The 16,186-nt window shown below is 65.4% G+C and overlaps 1 protein-coding gene across 1 annotated transcript; it reads left to right on the forward strand.

The window, feature by feature from the left end:
• The first annotated feature begins 12,498 nt into the window (after positions 1–12,498).
• CHLRE_18g748547v5 (uncharacterized protein) lies at positions 12,499–16,172 on the forward strand. Its single transcript, XM_001695099.2, has 5 exons — positions 12,499–12,855; positions 13,257–13,480; positions 13,667–13,841; positions 14,180–14,266; positions 15,418–16,172. The coding sequence occupies exons 1-5, from the start codon at positions 12,673–12,675 to the stop codon at positions 15,706–15,708; spliced, it is 960 nt and encodes a 319-aa protein (XP_001695151.1). The 5' UTR covers positions 12,499–12,672; the 3' UTR covers positions 15,709–16,172.
• The last annotated feature ends 14 nt before the right edge of the window (positions 16,173–16,186 follow it).

Below are 16,186 nucleotides of genomic sequence, written 5' to 3' on the forward strand. Positions count from 1 at the left end.
TTCACAATACGCTTACAGACTTGCAGGTCGCATGGGGGCGCGCGAGGGGGCGGACAGGCAAGGCGTGTGCGGGGGCATGCAGGCTTCTTGTTGGGGGCCTTGCGGGCGTGTGGCCGCGACGGTGGGGCATGGGCCGCTTCCGTGCCTTGCAGCCTGGGCGCTGTACCTGCCCGGCTCGCAATGGTAAGCCCCGGTAAAGGGCATGCTATCACGGCGCTCGGGCCGCCAGGAATCGGCACGGCCGGGCCACACGGTGGCCGGGCGTCCGGCCACCCTGCACGCCGAGGAGCCTACGGACGGGCCCAGCGCCCGCGCGGCCACCGCACAAATGCCCAGGCCTGCTTGTTCCATGTGGGTGTCCATGCAGGCGTGCTAGGAGCTCCCTGGCCGGGCACGGGGCGCATACGCGGCGCGTGGGTGGGCATGCCGACATGTTTGCCGGGTCCGCATTTCGTTAGGATTCGGGCTACCCCAACTTCAAGGTAGCTTGTTTGCGGTCATTTGGGCCCACCTATGTGATAATAGGCATTTGAAGGAACCGACGCCAGGAAAGTGGCGACTTTTGGCCAGACCCTCAGCGGCTCGCGACCGGGCCGGCCGCGCGAGAATTGCAAACTCAACTCCTGGAGCATGGCCAAATGCAGCTCGCCCAGTGCGCCATGTGGCTTACTCGTGTATCTGTATATTTGATTTATCGCACCGTCCACCAGCACAACCACCGACGTGTGCCAGGTCGGGCCGTACCACGCTGCCCCGGCCGTGCCTGCGTGCACTTCCTGGGCCCGGCACGCCCCTCCACTGCATCCCACTCCTGCCCCCAGCCCTCCAGGCGCCTCTGGGTACATGCATAACAGCCTTCAGCATCACACCTGCGCATAACAGCTCGCACATGGACGCCCCCTGGGCGGCGCCCAGCCCGGGGGTGCGCGCACGGCTACACACTGCGCCCGCAGTTGGCAGGGGCTGCCGCGGCTGACAGCGCACGCCGCTATAGACTGGATGCCCGGCGTATCACCTGTGTATTGCGTTGCAGGCGGCTATGGGCAGCCTGGAGCCGCCCACACGCACCAAGCGCTCGGCTCACTGCCACCCGCCGCACACAGCGCACACGCAGCGCATCCTCAGTCGCGGCCCGGGCGAGGGAGTCGCTGAAGGGGTGCTGTGCCGCTTCACAATACGCTTACAGGCTTGCAGGTCGCATGGGGGCGCGCGAGGGGGCGGACAGGCAAGGCGTGTGCGGGGGCATGCAGGCTTCTTGTTGGGGGCCTTGCGGGCGTGTGGCCGCGACGGTGGGGCATGGGCCGCTTCCGTGCCTTGCAGCCTGGGCGCTGTACCTGCCCGGCTCGCAATGGTAAGCCCCGGTAAAGGGCATGCTATCACGGCGCTCGGGACACCAGGAATCGGCATGGCCGGGCCACACGGTGGCCGGGCGTCCGGCCACCCTGCACGCCGAGGAGCCCGCGGACGGGCCCAGCGCCCACGCGGCCGCCGCACAAATGCCCAGGCCTGCTTGTTCCATGTGGGTGTCCATGCAGGCGTGCTAGGAGCTCCCTGGCCGGGCACGGGGCGCATACGCGGCGCGTGGGTGGGCATGCCGACATGTTTGCCGGGTCCGCATTTCGTTAGGATTTGGGCTACCCCAACTTCAAGGTAGCTTGTTTGCGGTCATTTGGGCCCACCTATGTGATAATAGGCATTTGAAGGAACCGACGCCAGGAAAGTGGCGACTTTTGGCCAGACCCTCAGCGGCTCGCGACCGGGCCGGCCGCGCGAGAATTGCAAACTCAACTCCTGGAGCATGGCCAAATGCAGCTCGCCCAGTGCGCCATGTGGCTTACTCGTGTATCTGTATATTTGATTTATCGCACCGTCCACCAGCACAACCACCGACGTGTGCCAGGTCGGGCCGTACCACGCTGCCCCGGCCGTGCCTGCGTGCACTTCCTGGGCCCGGCACGCCCCTCCACTGCATCCCACTCCTGCCCCCAGCCCTCCAGGCGCCTCTGGGTACATGCATAACAGCCTTCAGCATCACACCTGCGCATAACAGCTCGCACATGGACGCCCCCTGGGCGGCGCCCAGCCCGGGGGTGCGCGCACGGCTACACACTGCGCCCGCAGTTGGCAGGGGCTGCCGCGGCTGACAGCGCACGCCGCCATAGACTGGATGCCCGGCGTATCACCTGTGTATTGCGTTGCAGGCGGCTATGGGCAGCCTGGAGCCGCCCACACGCACCAAGCGCTCGGCTCACTGCCACCCGCCGCACACAGCGCACACGCAGCGCATCCTCAGTCGCGGCCCGGGCGAGGGAGTCGCTGAAGGGGTGCTGCGCCGCTTCACAATACGCTTACAGGCTTGCAGGTCGCATGGGGGCGCGCGAGGGGGCGGACAGGCAAGGCGTGTGCGGGGGCATGCAGGCTTCTTGTTGGGGGCCTTGCGGGCGTGTGGCCGCGACGGTGGGGCATGGGCCGCTTCCGTGCCTTGCAGCCTGGGCGCTGTACCTGCCCGGCTCGCAATGGTAAGCCCCGGTAAAGGGCATGCTATCACGGCGCTCGGGACACCAGGAATCGACATGGCCGGGCCACACGGTGGCCGGGCGTCCGGCCACCCTGCACGCCGAGGAGCCCGCGGACGGGCCCAGCGCCCACGCGGCCGCCGCACAAATGCCCAGGCCTGCTTGTTCCATGTGGGTGTCCATGCAGGCGTGCTAGGAGCTCCCTGGCCGGGCACGGGGCGCATACGCGGCGCGTGGGTGGGCATGCCGACATGTTTGCCGGGTCCGCATTTCGTTAGGATTCGGGCTACCCCAACTTCAAGGTAGCTTGTTTGCGGTCATTTGGGCCCACCTATGTGATAATAGGCATTTGAAGGAACCGACGCCAGGAAAGTGGCGACTTTTGGCCAGACCCTCAGCGGCTCGCGACCGGGCCGGCCGCGCGAGAATTGCAAACTCAACTCCTGGAGCATGGCCAAATGCAGCTCGCCCAGTGCGCCATGTGGCTTACTCGTGTATCTGTATATTTGATTTATCGCACCGTCCACCAGCACAACCACCGACGTGTGCCAGGTCGGGCCGTACCACGCTGCCCCGGCCGTGCCTGCGTGCACTTCCTGGGCCCGGCACGCCCCTCCACTGCATCCCACTCCTGCCCCCAGCCCTCCAGGCGCCTCTGGGTACATGCATAACAGCCTTCAGCATCACACCTGCGCATAACAGCTCGCACATGGACGCCCCCTGGGCGGCGCCCAGCCCGGGGGTGCGCGCACGGCTACACACTGCGCCCGCAGTTGGCAGGGGCTGCCGCGGCTGACAGCGCACGCCGCCATAGCCTGGATGCCCGGCGTATCACCTGTGTATTGCGTTGCAGGCGGCTATGGGCAGCCTGGAGCCGCCCACACGCACCAAGCGCTCGGCTCACTGCCACCCGCCGCACACAGCGCACACGCAGCGCATCCTCAGTCGCGGCCCGGGCGAGGGAGTCGCTGAAGGGGTGCTGTGCCGCTTCACAATACGCTTACAGGCTTGCAGGTCGCATGGGGGCGCGCGAGGGGGCGGACAGGCAAGGCGTGTGCGGGGGCATGCAGGCTTCTTGTTGGGGGCCTTGCGGGCGTGTGGCCGCGACGGTGGGGCATGGGCCGCTTCCGTGCCTTGCAGCCTGGGCGCTGTACCTGCCCGGCTCGCAATGGTAAGCCCCGGTAAAGGGCATGCTATCACGGCGCTCGGGACACCAGGAATCGGCATGGCCGGGCCACACGGTGGCCGGGCGTCCGGCCACCCTGCACGCCGAGGAGCCCGCGGACGGGCCCAGCGCCCACGCGGCCGCCGCACAAATGCCCAGGCCTGCTTGTTCCATGTGGGTGTCCATGCAGGCGTGCTAGGAGCTCCCTGGCCGGGCACGGGGCGCATACGCGGCGCGTGGGTGGGCATGCCGACATGTTTGCCGGGTCCGCATTTCGTTAGGATTCGGGCTACCCCAACTTCAAGGTAACTTGTTTGCGGTCATTTGGGCCCACCTATGTGATAATAGGCATTTGAAGGAACCGACGCCAGGAAAGTGGCGACTTTTGGCCAGACCCTCAGCGGCTCGCGACCGGGCCGGCCGCGCGAGAATTGCAAACTCAACTCCTGGAGCATGGCCAAATGCAGCTCGCCCAGTGCGCCATGTGGCTTACTCGTGTATCTGTATATTTGATTTATCGCACCGTCCACCAGCACAACCACCGACGTGTGCCAGGTCGGGCCGTACCACGCTGCCCCGGCCGTGCCCTGCGTGCACTTCCTGGGCCCGGCACGCCCCTCCACTGCATCCCACTCCTGCCCCCAGCCCTCCAGGCGCCTCTGGGTACATGCATAACAGCCTTCAGCATCACACCTGCGCATAACAGCTCGCACATGGACGCCCCCTGGGCGGCGCCCAGCCCGGGGGTGCGCGCACGGCTACACACTGCGCCCGCAGTTGGCAGGGGCTGCCGCGGCTAACAGCGCATGCCGCCATAGACTGGATGCCCGGCGTATCACCTGTGTATTGCGTTGCAGGCGGCTATGGGCAGCCTGGAGCCGCCCACACGCACCAAGCGCTCGGCTCACTGCCACCCGCCGCACACAGCGCACACGCAGCACATCCTCAGTCGCGGCCCGGGCGAGGGAGTCGCTGAAGGGGTGCTGCGCCGCTTCACAATACGCTTACAGGCTTGCAGGTCGCATGGGGGCGCGCGAGGGGGCGGACAGGCAAGGCGTGTGCGGGGGCATGCAGGCTTCTTGTTGGGGGCCTTGCGGGCGTGTGGCCGCGACGGTGGGGCATGGGCCGCTTCCGTGCCTTGCAGCCTGGGCGCTGTACCTGCCCGGCTCGCAATGGTAAGCCCCGGTAAAGGGCATGCTATCACGGCGCTCGGGCCGCCAGGAATCGACATGGCCGGGCCACACGGTGGCCGGGCGTCCGGCCACCCTGCACGCCGAGGAGCCCGCGGACGGGCCCAGCGCCCGCGCGGCCACCGCACAAATGCCCAGGCCTGCTTGTTCCATGTGGGTGTCCATGCAGGCGTGCTAGGAGCTCCCTGGCCGGGCACGGGGCGCATACGCGGCGCGTGGGTGGGCATGCCGACATGTTTGCCGGGTCCGCATTTCGTTAGGATTCGGGCTACCCCAACTTCAAGGTAGCTTGTTTGCGGTCATTTGGGCCCACCTATGTGATAATAGGCATTTGAAGGAACCGACGCCAGGAAAGTGGCGACTTTTGGCCAGACCCTCAGCGGCTCGCGACCGGGCCGGCCGCGCGAGAATTGCAAACTCAACTCCTGGAGCATGGCCAAATGCAGCTCGCCCAGTGCGCCATGTGGCTTACTCGTGTATCTGTATATTTGATTTATCGCACCGTCCACCAGCACAACCACCGACGTGTGCCAGGTCGGGCCGTACCACGCTGCCCCGGCCGTGCCTGCGTGCACTTCCTGGGCCCGGCACGCCCCTCCACTGCATCCCACTCCTGCCCCCAGCCCTCCAGGCGCCTCTGGGTACATGCATAACAGCCTTCAGCATCACACCTGCGCATAACAGCTCGCACATGGACGCCCCCTGGGCGGCGCCCAGCCCGGGGGTGCGCGCACGGCTACACACTGCGCCCGCAGTTGGCAGGGGCTGCCGCGGCTGACAGCGCACGCCGCCATAGACTGGATGCCCGGCGTATCACCTGTGTATTGCGTTGCAGGCGGCTATGGGCAGCCTGGAGCCGCCCACACGCACCAAGCGCTCGGCTCACTGCCACCCGCCGCACACAGCGCACACGCAGCGCATCCTCAGTCGCGGCCCGGGCGAGGGAGTCGCTGAAGGGGTGCTGTGCCGCTTCACAATACGCTTACAGGCTTGCAGGTCGCATGGGGGCGCGCGAGGGGGCGGACAGGCAAGGCATGTGCGGGGGCATGCAGGCTTCTTGTTGGGGGCCTTGCGGGCGTGTGGCCGCGACGGTGGGGCATGGGCCGCTTCCGTGCCTTGCAGCCTGGGCGCTGTACCTGCCCGGCTCGCAATGGTAAGCCCCGGTAAGGGGCATGCTATCACGGCGCTCGGGACACCAGGAATCGACATGGCCGGGCCACACGGTGGCCGGGCGTCCGGCCACCCTGCACGCCGAGGAGCCCGCGGACGGGCCCAGCGCCCACGCGGCCGCCGCACAAATGCCCAGGCATGCTTGTTCCATGTGGGTGTCCATGCAGGCGTGCTAGGAGCTCCCTGGCCGGGCACGGGGCGCATACGCGGCGCGTGGGTGGGCATGCCGACATGTTTGCCGGGTCCGCATTTCGTTAGGATTCGGGCTACCCCAACTTCAAGGTAGCTTGTTTGCGGTCATTTGGGCCCACCTATGTGATAATAGGCATTTGAAGGAACCGACGCCAGGAAAGTGGCGACTTTTGGCCAGACCCTCAGCGGCTCGCGACCGGGCCGGCCGCGCGAGAATTGCAAACTCAACTCCTGGAGCATGGCCAAATGCAGCTCGCCCAGTGCGCCATGTGGCTTACTCGTGTATCTGTATATTTGATTTATCGCACCGTCCACCAGCACAACCACCGACGTGTGCCAGGTCGGGCCGTACCACGCTGCCCCGGCCGTGCCCTGCGTGCACTTCCTGGGCCCGGCACGCCCCTCCACTGCATCCCACTCCTGCCCCCAGCCCTCCAGGCGCCTCTGGGTACATGCATAACAGCCTTCAGCATCACACCTGCGCATAACAGCTCGCACATGGACGCCCCCTGGGCGGCGCCCAGCCCGGGGGTGCGCGCACGGCTACACACTGCGCCCGCAGTTGGCAGGGGCTGCCGCGGCTGACAGCGCACGCCGCCATAGACTGGATGCCCGGCGTATCACCTGTGTATTGCGTTGCAGGCGGCTATGGGCAGCCTGGAGCCGCCCACACGCACCAAGCGCTCGGCTCACTGCCACCCGCCGCACACAGCGCACACGCAGCGCATCCTCAGTCGCGGCCCGGGCGAGGGAGTCGCTGAAGGGGTGCTGTGCCGCTTCACAATACGCTTACAGGCTTGCAGGTCGCATGGGGGCGCGCGAGGGGGCGGACAGGCAAGGCGTGTGCGGGGGCATGCAGGCTTCTTGTTGGGGGCCTTGCGGGCGTGTGGCCGCGACGGTGGGGCATGGGCCGCTTCCGTGCCTTGCAGCCTGGGCGCTGTACCTGCCCGGCTCGCAATGGTAAGCCCCGGTAAAGGGCATGCTATCACGGCGCTCGGGCCGCCAGGAATCGGCACGGCCGGGCCACACGGTGGCCGGGCGTCCGGCCACCCTGCACGCCGAGGAGCCCGCGGACGGGCCCAGCGCCCACGCGGCCGCCGCACAAATGCCCAGGCCTGCTTGTTCCATGTGGGTGTCCATGCAGGCGTGCTAGGAGCTCCCTGGCCGGGCACGGGGCGCATACGCGGCGCGTGGGTGGGCATGCCGACATGTTTGCCGGGTCCGCATTTCGTTAGGATTTGGGCTACCCCAACTTCAAGGTAGCTTGTTTGCGGTCATTTGGGCCCACCTATGTGATAATAGGCATTTGAAGGAACCGACGCCAGGAAAGTGGCGACTTTTGGCCAGACCCTCAGCGGCTCGCGACCGGGCCGGCCGCGCGAGAATTGCAAACTCAACTCCTGGAGCATGGCCAAATGCAGCTCGCCCAGTGAGCCATGTGGCTTACTCGTGTATCTGTATATTTGATTTATCGCACCGTCCACCAGCACAACCACCGACGTGTGCCAGGTCGGGCCGTACCACGCTGCCCCGGCCGTGCCCTGCGTGCACTTCCTGGGCCCGGCACGCCCCTCCACTGCATCCCACTCCTGCCCCCAGCCCTCCAGGCGCCTCTGGGTACATGCATAACAGCCTTCAGCATCACACCTGCGCATAACAGCTCGCACATGGACGCCCCCTGGGCGGCGCCCAGCCCGGGGATGCGCGCACGGCTACACACTGCGCCCGCAGTTGGCAGGGGCTGCCGCGGCTGACAGCGCACGCCGCCATAGACTGGATGCCCGGCGTATCACCTGTGTATTGCGTTGCAGGCGGCTATGGGCAGCCTGGAGCCGCCCACACGCACCAAGCGCTCGGCTCACTGCCACCCGCCGCACACAGCGCACACGCAGCGCATCCTCAGTCGCGGCCCGGGCGAGGGAGTCGCTGAAGGGGTGCTGTGCCGCTTCACAATACGCTTACAGGCTTGCAGGTCGCATGGGGGCGCGCGAGGGGGCGGACAGGCAAGGCGTGTGCGGGGGCATGCAGGCTTCTTGTTGGGGGCCTTGCGGGCGTGTGGCCGCGACGGTGGGGCATGGGCCGCTTCCGTGCCTTGCAGCCTGGGCGCTGTACCTGCCCGGATCGCAATGGTAAGCCCCGGTAAAGGGCATGCTATCACGGCGCTCGGGACACCAGGAATCGACATGGCCGGGCCACACGGTGGCCGGGCGTCCGGCCACCCTGCACGCCGAGGAGCCCGCGGACGGGCCCAGCGCCCACGCGGCCGCCGCACAAATGCCCAGGCCTGCTTGTTCCATGTGGGTGTCCATGCAGGCGTGCTAGGAGCTCCCTGGCCGGGCACGGGGCGCATACGCGGCGCGTGGGTGGGCATGCCGACATGTTTGCCGGGTCCGCATTTCGTTAGGATTCGGGCTACCCCAACTTCAAGGTAGCTTGTTTGCGGTCATTTGGGCCCACCTATGTGATAATAGGCATTTGAAGGAACCGACGCCAGGAAAGTGGCGACTTTTGGCCAGACCCTCAGCGGCTCGCGACCGGGCCGGCCGCGCGAGAATTGCAAACTCAACTCCTGGAGCATGGCCAAATGCAGCTCGCCCAGTGCGCCATGTGGCTTACTCGTGTATCTGTATATTTGATTTATCGCACCGTCCACCAGCACAACCACCGACGTGTGCCAGGTCGGGCCGTACCACGCTGCCCCGGCCGTGCCTGCGTGCACTTCCTGGGCCCGGCACGCCCCTCACCTGCATCCCACTCCTGCCCCCAGCCCTCCAGGCGCCTCTGGGTACATGCATAACAGCCTTCAGCATCACACCTGCGCATAACAGCTCGCACATGGACGCCCCCTGGGCGGCGCCCAGCCCGGGGGTGCGCGCACGGCTACACACTGCGCCCGCAGTTGGCAGGGGCTGCCGCGGCTGACAGCGCACGCCGCCATAGACTGGATGCCCGGCGTATCACCTGTGTATTGCGTTGCAGGCGGCTATGGGCAGCCTGGAGCCGCCCACACGCACCAAGCGCTCGGCTCACTGCCACCCGCCGCACACAGCGCCCACGCAGCGCATCCTCAGTCGCGGCCCGGGCGAGGGAGTCGCTGAAGGGGTGCTGCGCCGCTTCACAATACGCTTACAGACTTGCAGGTCGCATGGGGACGCGCGAGGGGGCGGACAGGCAAGGCGTGTGCGGGGGCATGCAGGCTTCGTGTGGGGGGCCTTGCGGGCGTGTGGCCGCGACGGTGGGGCATGGGCCGCTTCCGTGTCTTGCAGCCTGGGCGCTGTACCTGCCCGGCTCGCAATGGTAAGCCCCGGTAAAGGGCATGCTATCACGGCGCTCGGGCCGCCAGGAATCGGCACGGCCGGGCCACACGGTGGCCGGGCGTCCGGCCACCCTGCACGCCGAGGAGCCCGCGGACGGGCCCAGCGCCCACGCGGCCGCCGCACAAATGCCCAGGCATGCTTGTTCCATGTGGGTGTCCATGCAGGCGTGCTAGGAGCTCCCTGGCCGGGCACGGGGCGCATACGCGGCGCGTGGGTGGGCATGCCGACATGTTTGCCGGGTCCGCATTTCGTTAGGATTCGGGCTACCCCAACTTCAAGGTAGCTTGTTTGCGGTCATTTGGGCCCACCTATGTGATAATAGGCATTTGAAGGAACCGACGCCAGCTTTTGGCCAGACCCTCAGCGGCTCGCGACCGGGCCGGCCGCGCGAGAATTGCAAACTCAACTCCTGGAGCATGGCCAAATGCAGCTCGCCCAGTGCGCCATGTGGCTTACTCGTGTATCTGTATATTTGATTTATCGCACCGTCCACCAGCACAACCACCGACGTGTGCCAGGTTGGGCCGTACCACGCTGCCCCGGCCGTGCCCAGCGTGCACTTCCTGGGCCCGGCACGCCCCTCCACTGCATCCCACTCCTGCCCCCAGCCCTCCAGGCGCCTCTGGGTACATGCATAACAGCCTTCAGCATCACACCTGCGCATAACAGCTCGCACATGGACGCCCCCTGGGCGGCGCCCAGCCCGGGGGTGCGCGCACGGCTACACACTGCGCCCGCAGTTGGCAGGGGCTGCCGCGGCTAACAGCGCACGCCGCCATAGACTGGATGCCCGGCGTATCACCTGTGTATTGCGTTGCAGGCGGCTATGGGCAGCCTGGAGCCGCCCACACGCACCAAGCGCTCGGCTCACTGCCACCCGCCGCACACAGCGCACACGCAGCGCATCCTCAGTCGCGGCCCGGGCGAGGGAGTCGCTGATGGGGTGCTGCGCCGCTTCACAATACGCTTACAGACTTGCAGGTCGCATGGGGACGCGCGAGGGGGCGGACAGGCAAGGCGTGGGCGGGGGCATGCAGGCTTCGTGTGGGGGGGCCTTGCGGGCGTGGCTGCGGCGGTGGGGTATGGGCCGCTTCCGTGCCTTGCAGCCTGGGCGCTGTACCTGCCCGGATCGCAGTGGTAAGCCCCGGTAAAGGGCATGCTATCACGGCGCTCGGGCCGCCAGGAATCGGCACGGCCGGGCCACACGGTGGCCGGGCGTCCGGCCACCCTGCACGCCGAGGAGCCCGCGGACGGGCCCAGCGCCCACGCGGCCGCCGCACAAATGCCCAGGCCTGCTTGTTCCATGTGGGTGTCCATGCAGGCGTGCTAGGAGCTCCCTGGCCGGGCACGGGGCGCATACGCGGCGCGTGGGTGGGCATGCCGACATGTTTGCCGGGTCCGCATTTCGTTAGGATTTGGGCTACCCCAACTTCAAGGTAGCTTGTTTGCGGTCATTTGGGCCCACCTATGTGATAATAGGCATTTGAAGGAACCGACGCCAGGAAAGTGGCGACTTTTGGCCAGACCCTCAGCGGCTCGCGACCGGGCCGGCCGCGCGAGAATTGCAAACTCAACTCCTGGAGCATGGCCAAATGCAGCTCGCCCAGTGCGCCATGTGGCTTACTCGTGTATCTGTATATTTGATTTATCGCACCGTCCACCAGCACAACCACCGACGTGTGCCAGGTCGGGCCGTACCACGCTGCCCCGGCCGTGCCTGCGTGTACTTCCTGGGCCCGCCACGCCCCTCTGCTGCATCCCATTCCGGCCCCCAGCCCTCCAGGCGCCTCTGGGTACATGCATAACAGCCTTCAGCATCACACCTGCGCATAACAGCTCGCACACGGACGCCCCCTGGACGGCGCCCAGCCCGGGGGTGCGCGCACGGCTACACACTGCGCCCGCAGTTGGCAGGGGCTGCCGCGGCTGACAGCTGACCTCCACCGGCTACCGAGCCACCAGTGCTGTGTGTGGCTGCCGATCGGAGAAACCGTTCTACGGCAGTCGTTAGGGTTAAGAACGCCGACCGGTTGGTTGGTGGCAGGGGGTCTGCCCTGGGCGCAGCCGCTAGCAGTGGCTTTGTCATTGCATTTCAGAGCACGCAGAAGGCCATTCGCATCGGCACAAGCTCAGAGCCCCGATTGTCCAACTGCACCACATTGCGGTCGCCCAGTCCGTTACTGGAGGCCAGGCTGCAGGCCTAGTAATACCTCTACTGATCTCGCGGGGCTGAGCCCCCGGAGTGAAATGCATTGCCATCGTTCAGGGGTGTCAGGTGTATGCAAACAAACGCAGGGACGAGGATAGGCAGGGCTTGGCAATGACACCTTGGCTAGCGAGCCACGGAGAGGGTCAGGGCCTTGTGTTGACGGATGAGAATCTGTGCGATCAGCACTCATATACCTGAGCCTAACGACGGGGAGTAATGGACCCCACCGGGTCAGCGCTTTTCCCTCACGTCGCTTACGCTATCGTTCAACATCCTGGAGAGGGTGCTCTTGCCAGTACTGCTATTGGCCGTATGAGGCAGACCCACAACACACCCTGTCGACTGGTGTAGATATCGCTCGCGACCCGCGTCAGCAGGTCCCGCTTGTAACCAATGCAATCTGGTATGCACCTCTCAGAGGCACCCAAGGAGGCGCCTTTGGCCCGTGCCTTGCACGTGCGTTATGGCGCGTGCTGCCTCGCATGTGGCCAAACCAGCAGGCGACGCCCAAGGTGACAACAGCAGCGTACTAAAGCGGCGGCTGCTCTTGCGGCGGCGGCGGTGGCGGGAACCCGCCATGTCACAGCGGGTCACAGGGTGCTACTTGCGGTACTGCAAGCTCGACCGCAGCCTGTCAGTGCGCGTGGTGTTTGTTGTTGCTGGTGTTGTGGTTGTTTGCTGGCAGGTCAGGATGCTGGCTTTGCCACCCCGCATATTAGCACATGGCGTACGGATGTGCATTAGGCAGCCCGACTTGACGACTGCCTCGATTCTCGACGCCAAATAATGCTGAACGGCTCAATCCCTGCTGCTATAAGGTATTCACATTGGCGCAAGTACACAAACCATCTTGTCTGGAGGCGCGCATATCGAGACTTTGAGTTTAGTTGTCATACTATACCTTGTAGTTTGAATGCCGGATGTCAAGTACCTGGCTTCTGCCTGCAAGAATACGAATGCATGGCGTGCTGTCTTATTCACAACGCTGCCGCTGGTGATTCTTTGGGCTTTGATACAACGGACCTTTCCGCTCAGCCGGCCACCAGTCGAAGTGGGATGTGCAAACAGGCCTATAAAGATTACAGACATATATGTGGTAAGTCTGAGGCCTCGACCTGTGATGTTGCCGTGTGAATGCCGTGTTCTCTCCGGCGACCCACGCTCTTACACGAATTGTAACTATTTCTTACTCCATATATTCGCTAAAGAGTGAGTAACATAACCCGGGAGCAGATTTTCTTGCCCAGCCACGCGGCTGTCCTCAGCCCTGACCCGGCCTCCTCCTGGCTGGTTATGGAGGAAGCCTCGCGTGGGGTGGCCCTTGGCCCAACGTGCAGCCTACGATGCGCCATACAGTTTGCATGTGATATTGACTTAGAGTTTGGACGTGTTAGTGCGGCGCAGCGGAGCCGCACGCCCCAAGCGCATGAGCGCTTTTACTGCCCTTCCCCATACTTAGCAAGCACTCCCCCTTCCCCTTCCTCCCTCCTACTACAGATCCACAGCTACTGGAGCAAGGACCGGCGCGACCTGGCGCCCGGCATCTGCCGCTGGCTGGCGGAGCACGGCGGCCCGCTGGCGGACGTGCCGTGCACACTGGCGCCGGGCTTCTGGGCCTCCGCGGCGCCGCGCAGCGCCATCCTGGACCTCATCAAGCAGCGCGTGGTGGCGCCGGAGTCTCATGCCCGCCCGGTGGGCTGGTATACCAAGCTGCTTTATAGGTGCGTAGACCTTGGTCTTGGCGCGGCATGAATGAGCTCGGCATGCTGACTGGGCACGTGTTGGTCACCGGGCCTGCCGTCGCGCCCGTTGCATACCTCGCACACATATACATCCACACCCCGCCAACACTCGCGCTGCCCCCCCCCCCTCCCCACCCGCCTGGACCCTGTGTGTGTGTCGCGCAGGTTCCACATCAGCGGCGCGGCGGCCCTGTTTGACGAGCAGGAGCAGCCCATCAGCCTGTCGTACCTGGGCATCGCCGCCGTGAACGTCATGGCGCAGAGCAACTGGACGGCGGCCATGACGCGGGCGGGCGTGCCGCTGCGGGACCGGGTCAACAGGCACCTGCTGCTCATAGAGGTGCGTGGCGTGGGGGCTGCAGTGCGACGCAGTGGGGCGGCGCGGGATGGTGGGGGGCTGGGGGGCATGGAGCCCAGCTGCCCGCGCCTGTGCCCCGGTGGCCTGCCGGTTGGGGGTTGGGGGCTGGCGTGACGCACACGCCTGGCTTGGACATGGTGCAGGCGGGGCACCAGCGCCTTCCGCTGCAATTCAACTGCATTACCTCTGCAATACCATTCAAAGGACCCTTCAACGTGTTACCGAAGCAATGCCCATCCGTCACACACACGGCACCCATGGCCGCCCTTGACTGCTCCGCCCTCCGCCCTCCGCCCCCCCCCCCACCGCCTGGCGCCCAGGACGACGCCGACTTCAATGAGGAGCGGGTGGCGATGCTGCAGCGGACGGTGGCGCAGCTGGACCCCTGCTACGACATGGTCGGCCTGGTGCGTGCATGTGTGCGTGCGTGCGTGTGTTTGAAAGACAAACGGAACAAAGGCGCTGTGTGTGTGTATATATAAAAAAGGAAACGAAAGCCCGCCCAGACGACGCCGGAGATACTTACCGATACCTTCCAGTTTACCGAGCATGGCGTTGTGTCATACTTACCCGCGAAAAGCCTGGAACCCCATGGGCAACCATTCGGTCATGCCCCGCAATGCACCTCTATGCGTCCATGCGTCGCACCGTGGGCGCGCTAAACAACGTTTACCCAGCACGCCTTGTTCCCGGATTCCCGCCCCCTGGTCATAGTCAAGCTAACCGACTAGCATCGATGGGTGATAGAGGAATTGCAGGCATAGGGTCGCAGCGGGCAAACGTCACAGGCAGGAAAATGGCAACAGCCTTGCTAAGGGCGGCGTGCAGTACGGTAAGCAAGCTAGGACACGCATCCCATTCCCGGCCCACTAGTCAATGCTGGAAGAGAGGGCAAGGCTGTGGTCGCAGAGTAATCTGTCGAACGCGTTGGCTGCATGGGGTCGAGTTGGCGGGCGTCGGTTGCGGAGCATTGGCATGTGGCTGACCTTGGAACGGCTGGGCGTGTGCGCGTGTGTGCGTCGTGGGATGGCGGGAGCTGGCCTCCCGCTCCCCACTCCACGGCGGCACCGAGGCGAGACACGCTCGCAGCCGCAGTGGCCGAGTCAGCTGTTCGTAACCAGCGCCCCCCCAAAAGGAATCCAGTTACCCCCCTGATAGTAAAAGCGCGCCGCGATCTGTTGTCCACCAGCCCACGGGGCGGGTGGAGGGTGCGGTTGCATGGAGGCGCCGCGCCGTACGCCTCCGCGACTGGGCCGTACTCCGTGACGAGGCCCGCCGCCCACCAGAGCCATTAGTGTGTTGGGGGGGTTGTTGCGTGTGGGTGTGGGTGCGGGTGTGTGTGTCGAAGTGGGATGGTGGAGCCATGCACAGCCGGTCTGGGGCTGTCCAGTGCTGATGGCTTAAACAAGAGCAGTGATGCCACCACATCAGGGCATTGAGGAGCGCTAGATCCATCAACGCAGCCATGTTTGCTCGACTGAGCTCTCCACTCCCCGATCTCATTGTCACCCTCGCCCTGATATTCTCCCCCCCCCGCCCCGCCCCGCCCTGGCTGCAGGACTACAAGGAGAGCTTCTGCTCGTTGCAGCGCTTTAAGGACGGCCTGGCCTCCTGGTTCCTGCCGCGCTCATGGCGCTCCTCGCCGCACCTGGTGCGAGCCAAGCTGGCCTTCAGCCGCACCACAGGGCTGCTGTTCAGCTACAAGGGCGCGCTGCGGATACAGAGCGCCATGCCGGTGACGCGGGAGTTGGACCTGTGGTACCGCGACCTCATCACGGACGGGCTGCTCAAGGTGTACGTCACGTGCCCGCGAGTGGTGGGCATCATGGGCCTGCCCACGGTCACGTGAGGCGCGAGAGGTGTGAAGTGGTTTCAAGGCGTCGGGCTGGGGTTCGTGGGTCGGGGGCCTTTGCATGCGGAGCGAACGAAGGGGCGATCGTCGAGTGATGCTGTCCAAGTGAGCGACGCACGACCGAGTGCAGTATCAGGTGCACATACTTGTGTGACATCCTACGAACTGTCGTCACCGACGCGTGATAACTGTTTGTACCTGTATGTGACGTCCAGGCATGCGTGCGTAGATTGCCGAGGATCTTGTCATGGCGGGAACCTTGGTAGATGCTGTACGCTCTCCACATAATGCAGCGCACGAGGTGCAGTGCGGCGCCATGCCCCGAGAAGGGATGTGACTCGCACCTGTCGAAGGAGTACGCAAGGCGGCTGTTGCTGGGTATTACAACGGGTGTGAAGACCGCCTGGCGGCCCGGCTAGGCCTTCCCTCTCCAGTCACCATAGCTGTAACCTTGCATGGCTTTGCGGCTGGTGTC

The sequence above is a fragment of the Chlamydomonas reinhardtii genome, assembly GCF_000002595.2.
Source record: "Chlamydomonas reinhardtii strain CC-503 cw92 mt+ unplaced genomic scaffold scaffold_18, whole genome shotgun sequence".
Lineage (NCBI taxonomy): Eukaryota > Viridiplantae > Chlorophyta > Chlorophyceae > Chlamydomonadales > Chlamydomonadaceae > Chlamydomonas > Chlamydomonas reinhardtii.

Bases quoted from the DNA above. Each gene is read 5' to 3' on its own strand.
- CHLRE_18g748547v5 (XM_001695099.2), top strand. From the start codon at position 12,673: ATGCCGGATGTCAAGTACCTGGCTTCTGCCTGCAAGAATACGAATGCA. The intron at 12,856-13,256 runs GTAAGTCTGAGG...CTCCTACTACAG, and splicing joins AGATTACAGACATATATGTG to ATCCACAGCTACTGGAGCAA. The intron at 13,481-13,666 runs GTGCGTAGACCT...TGTGTCGCGCAG, and splicing joins TATACCAAGCTGCTTTATAG to GTTCCACATCAGCGGCGCGG.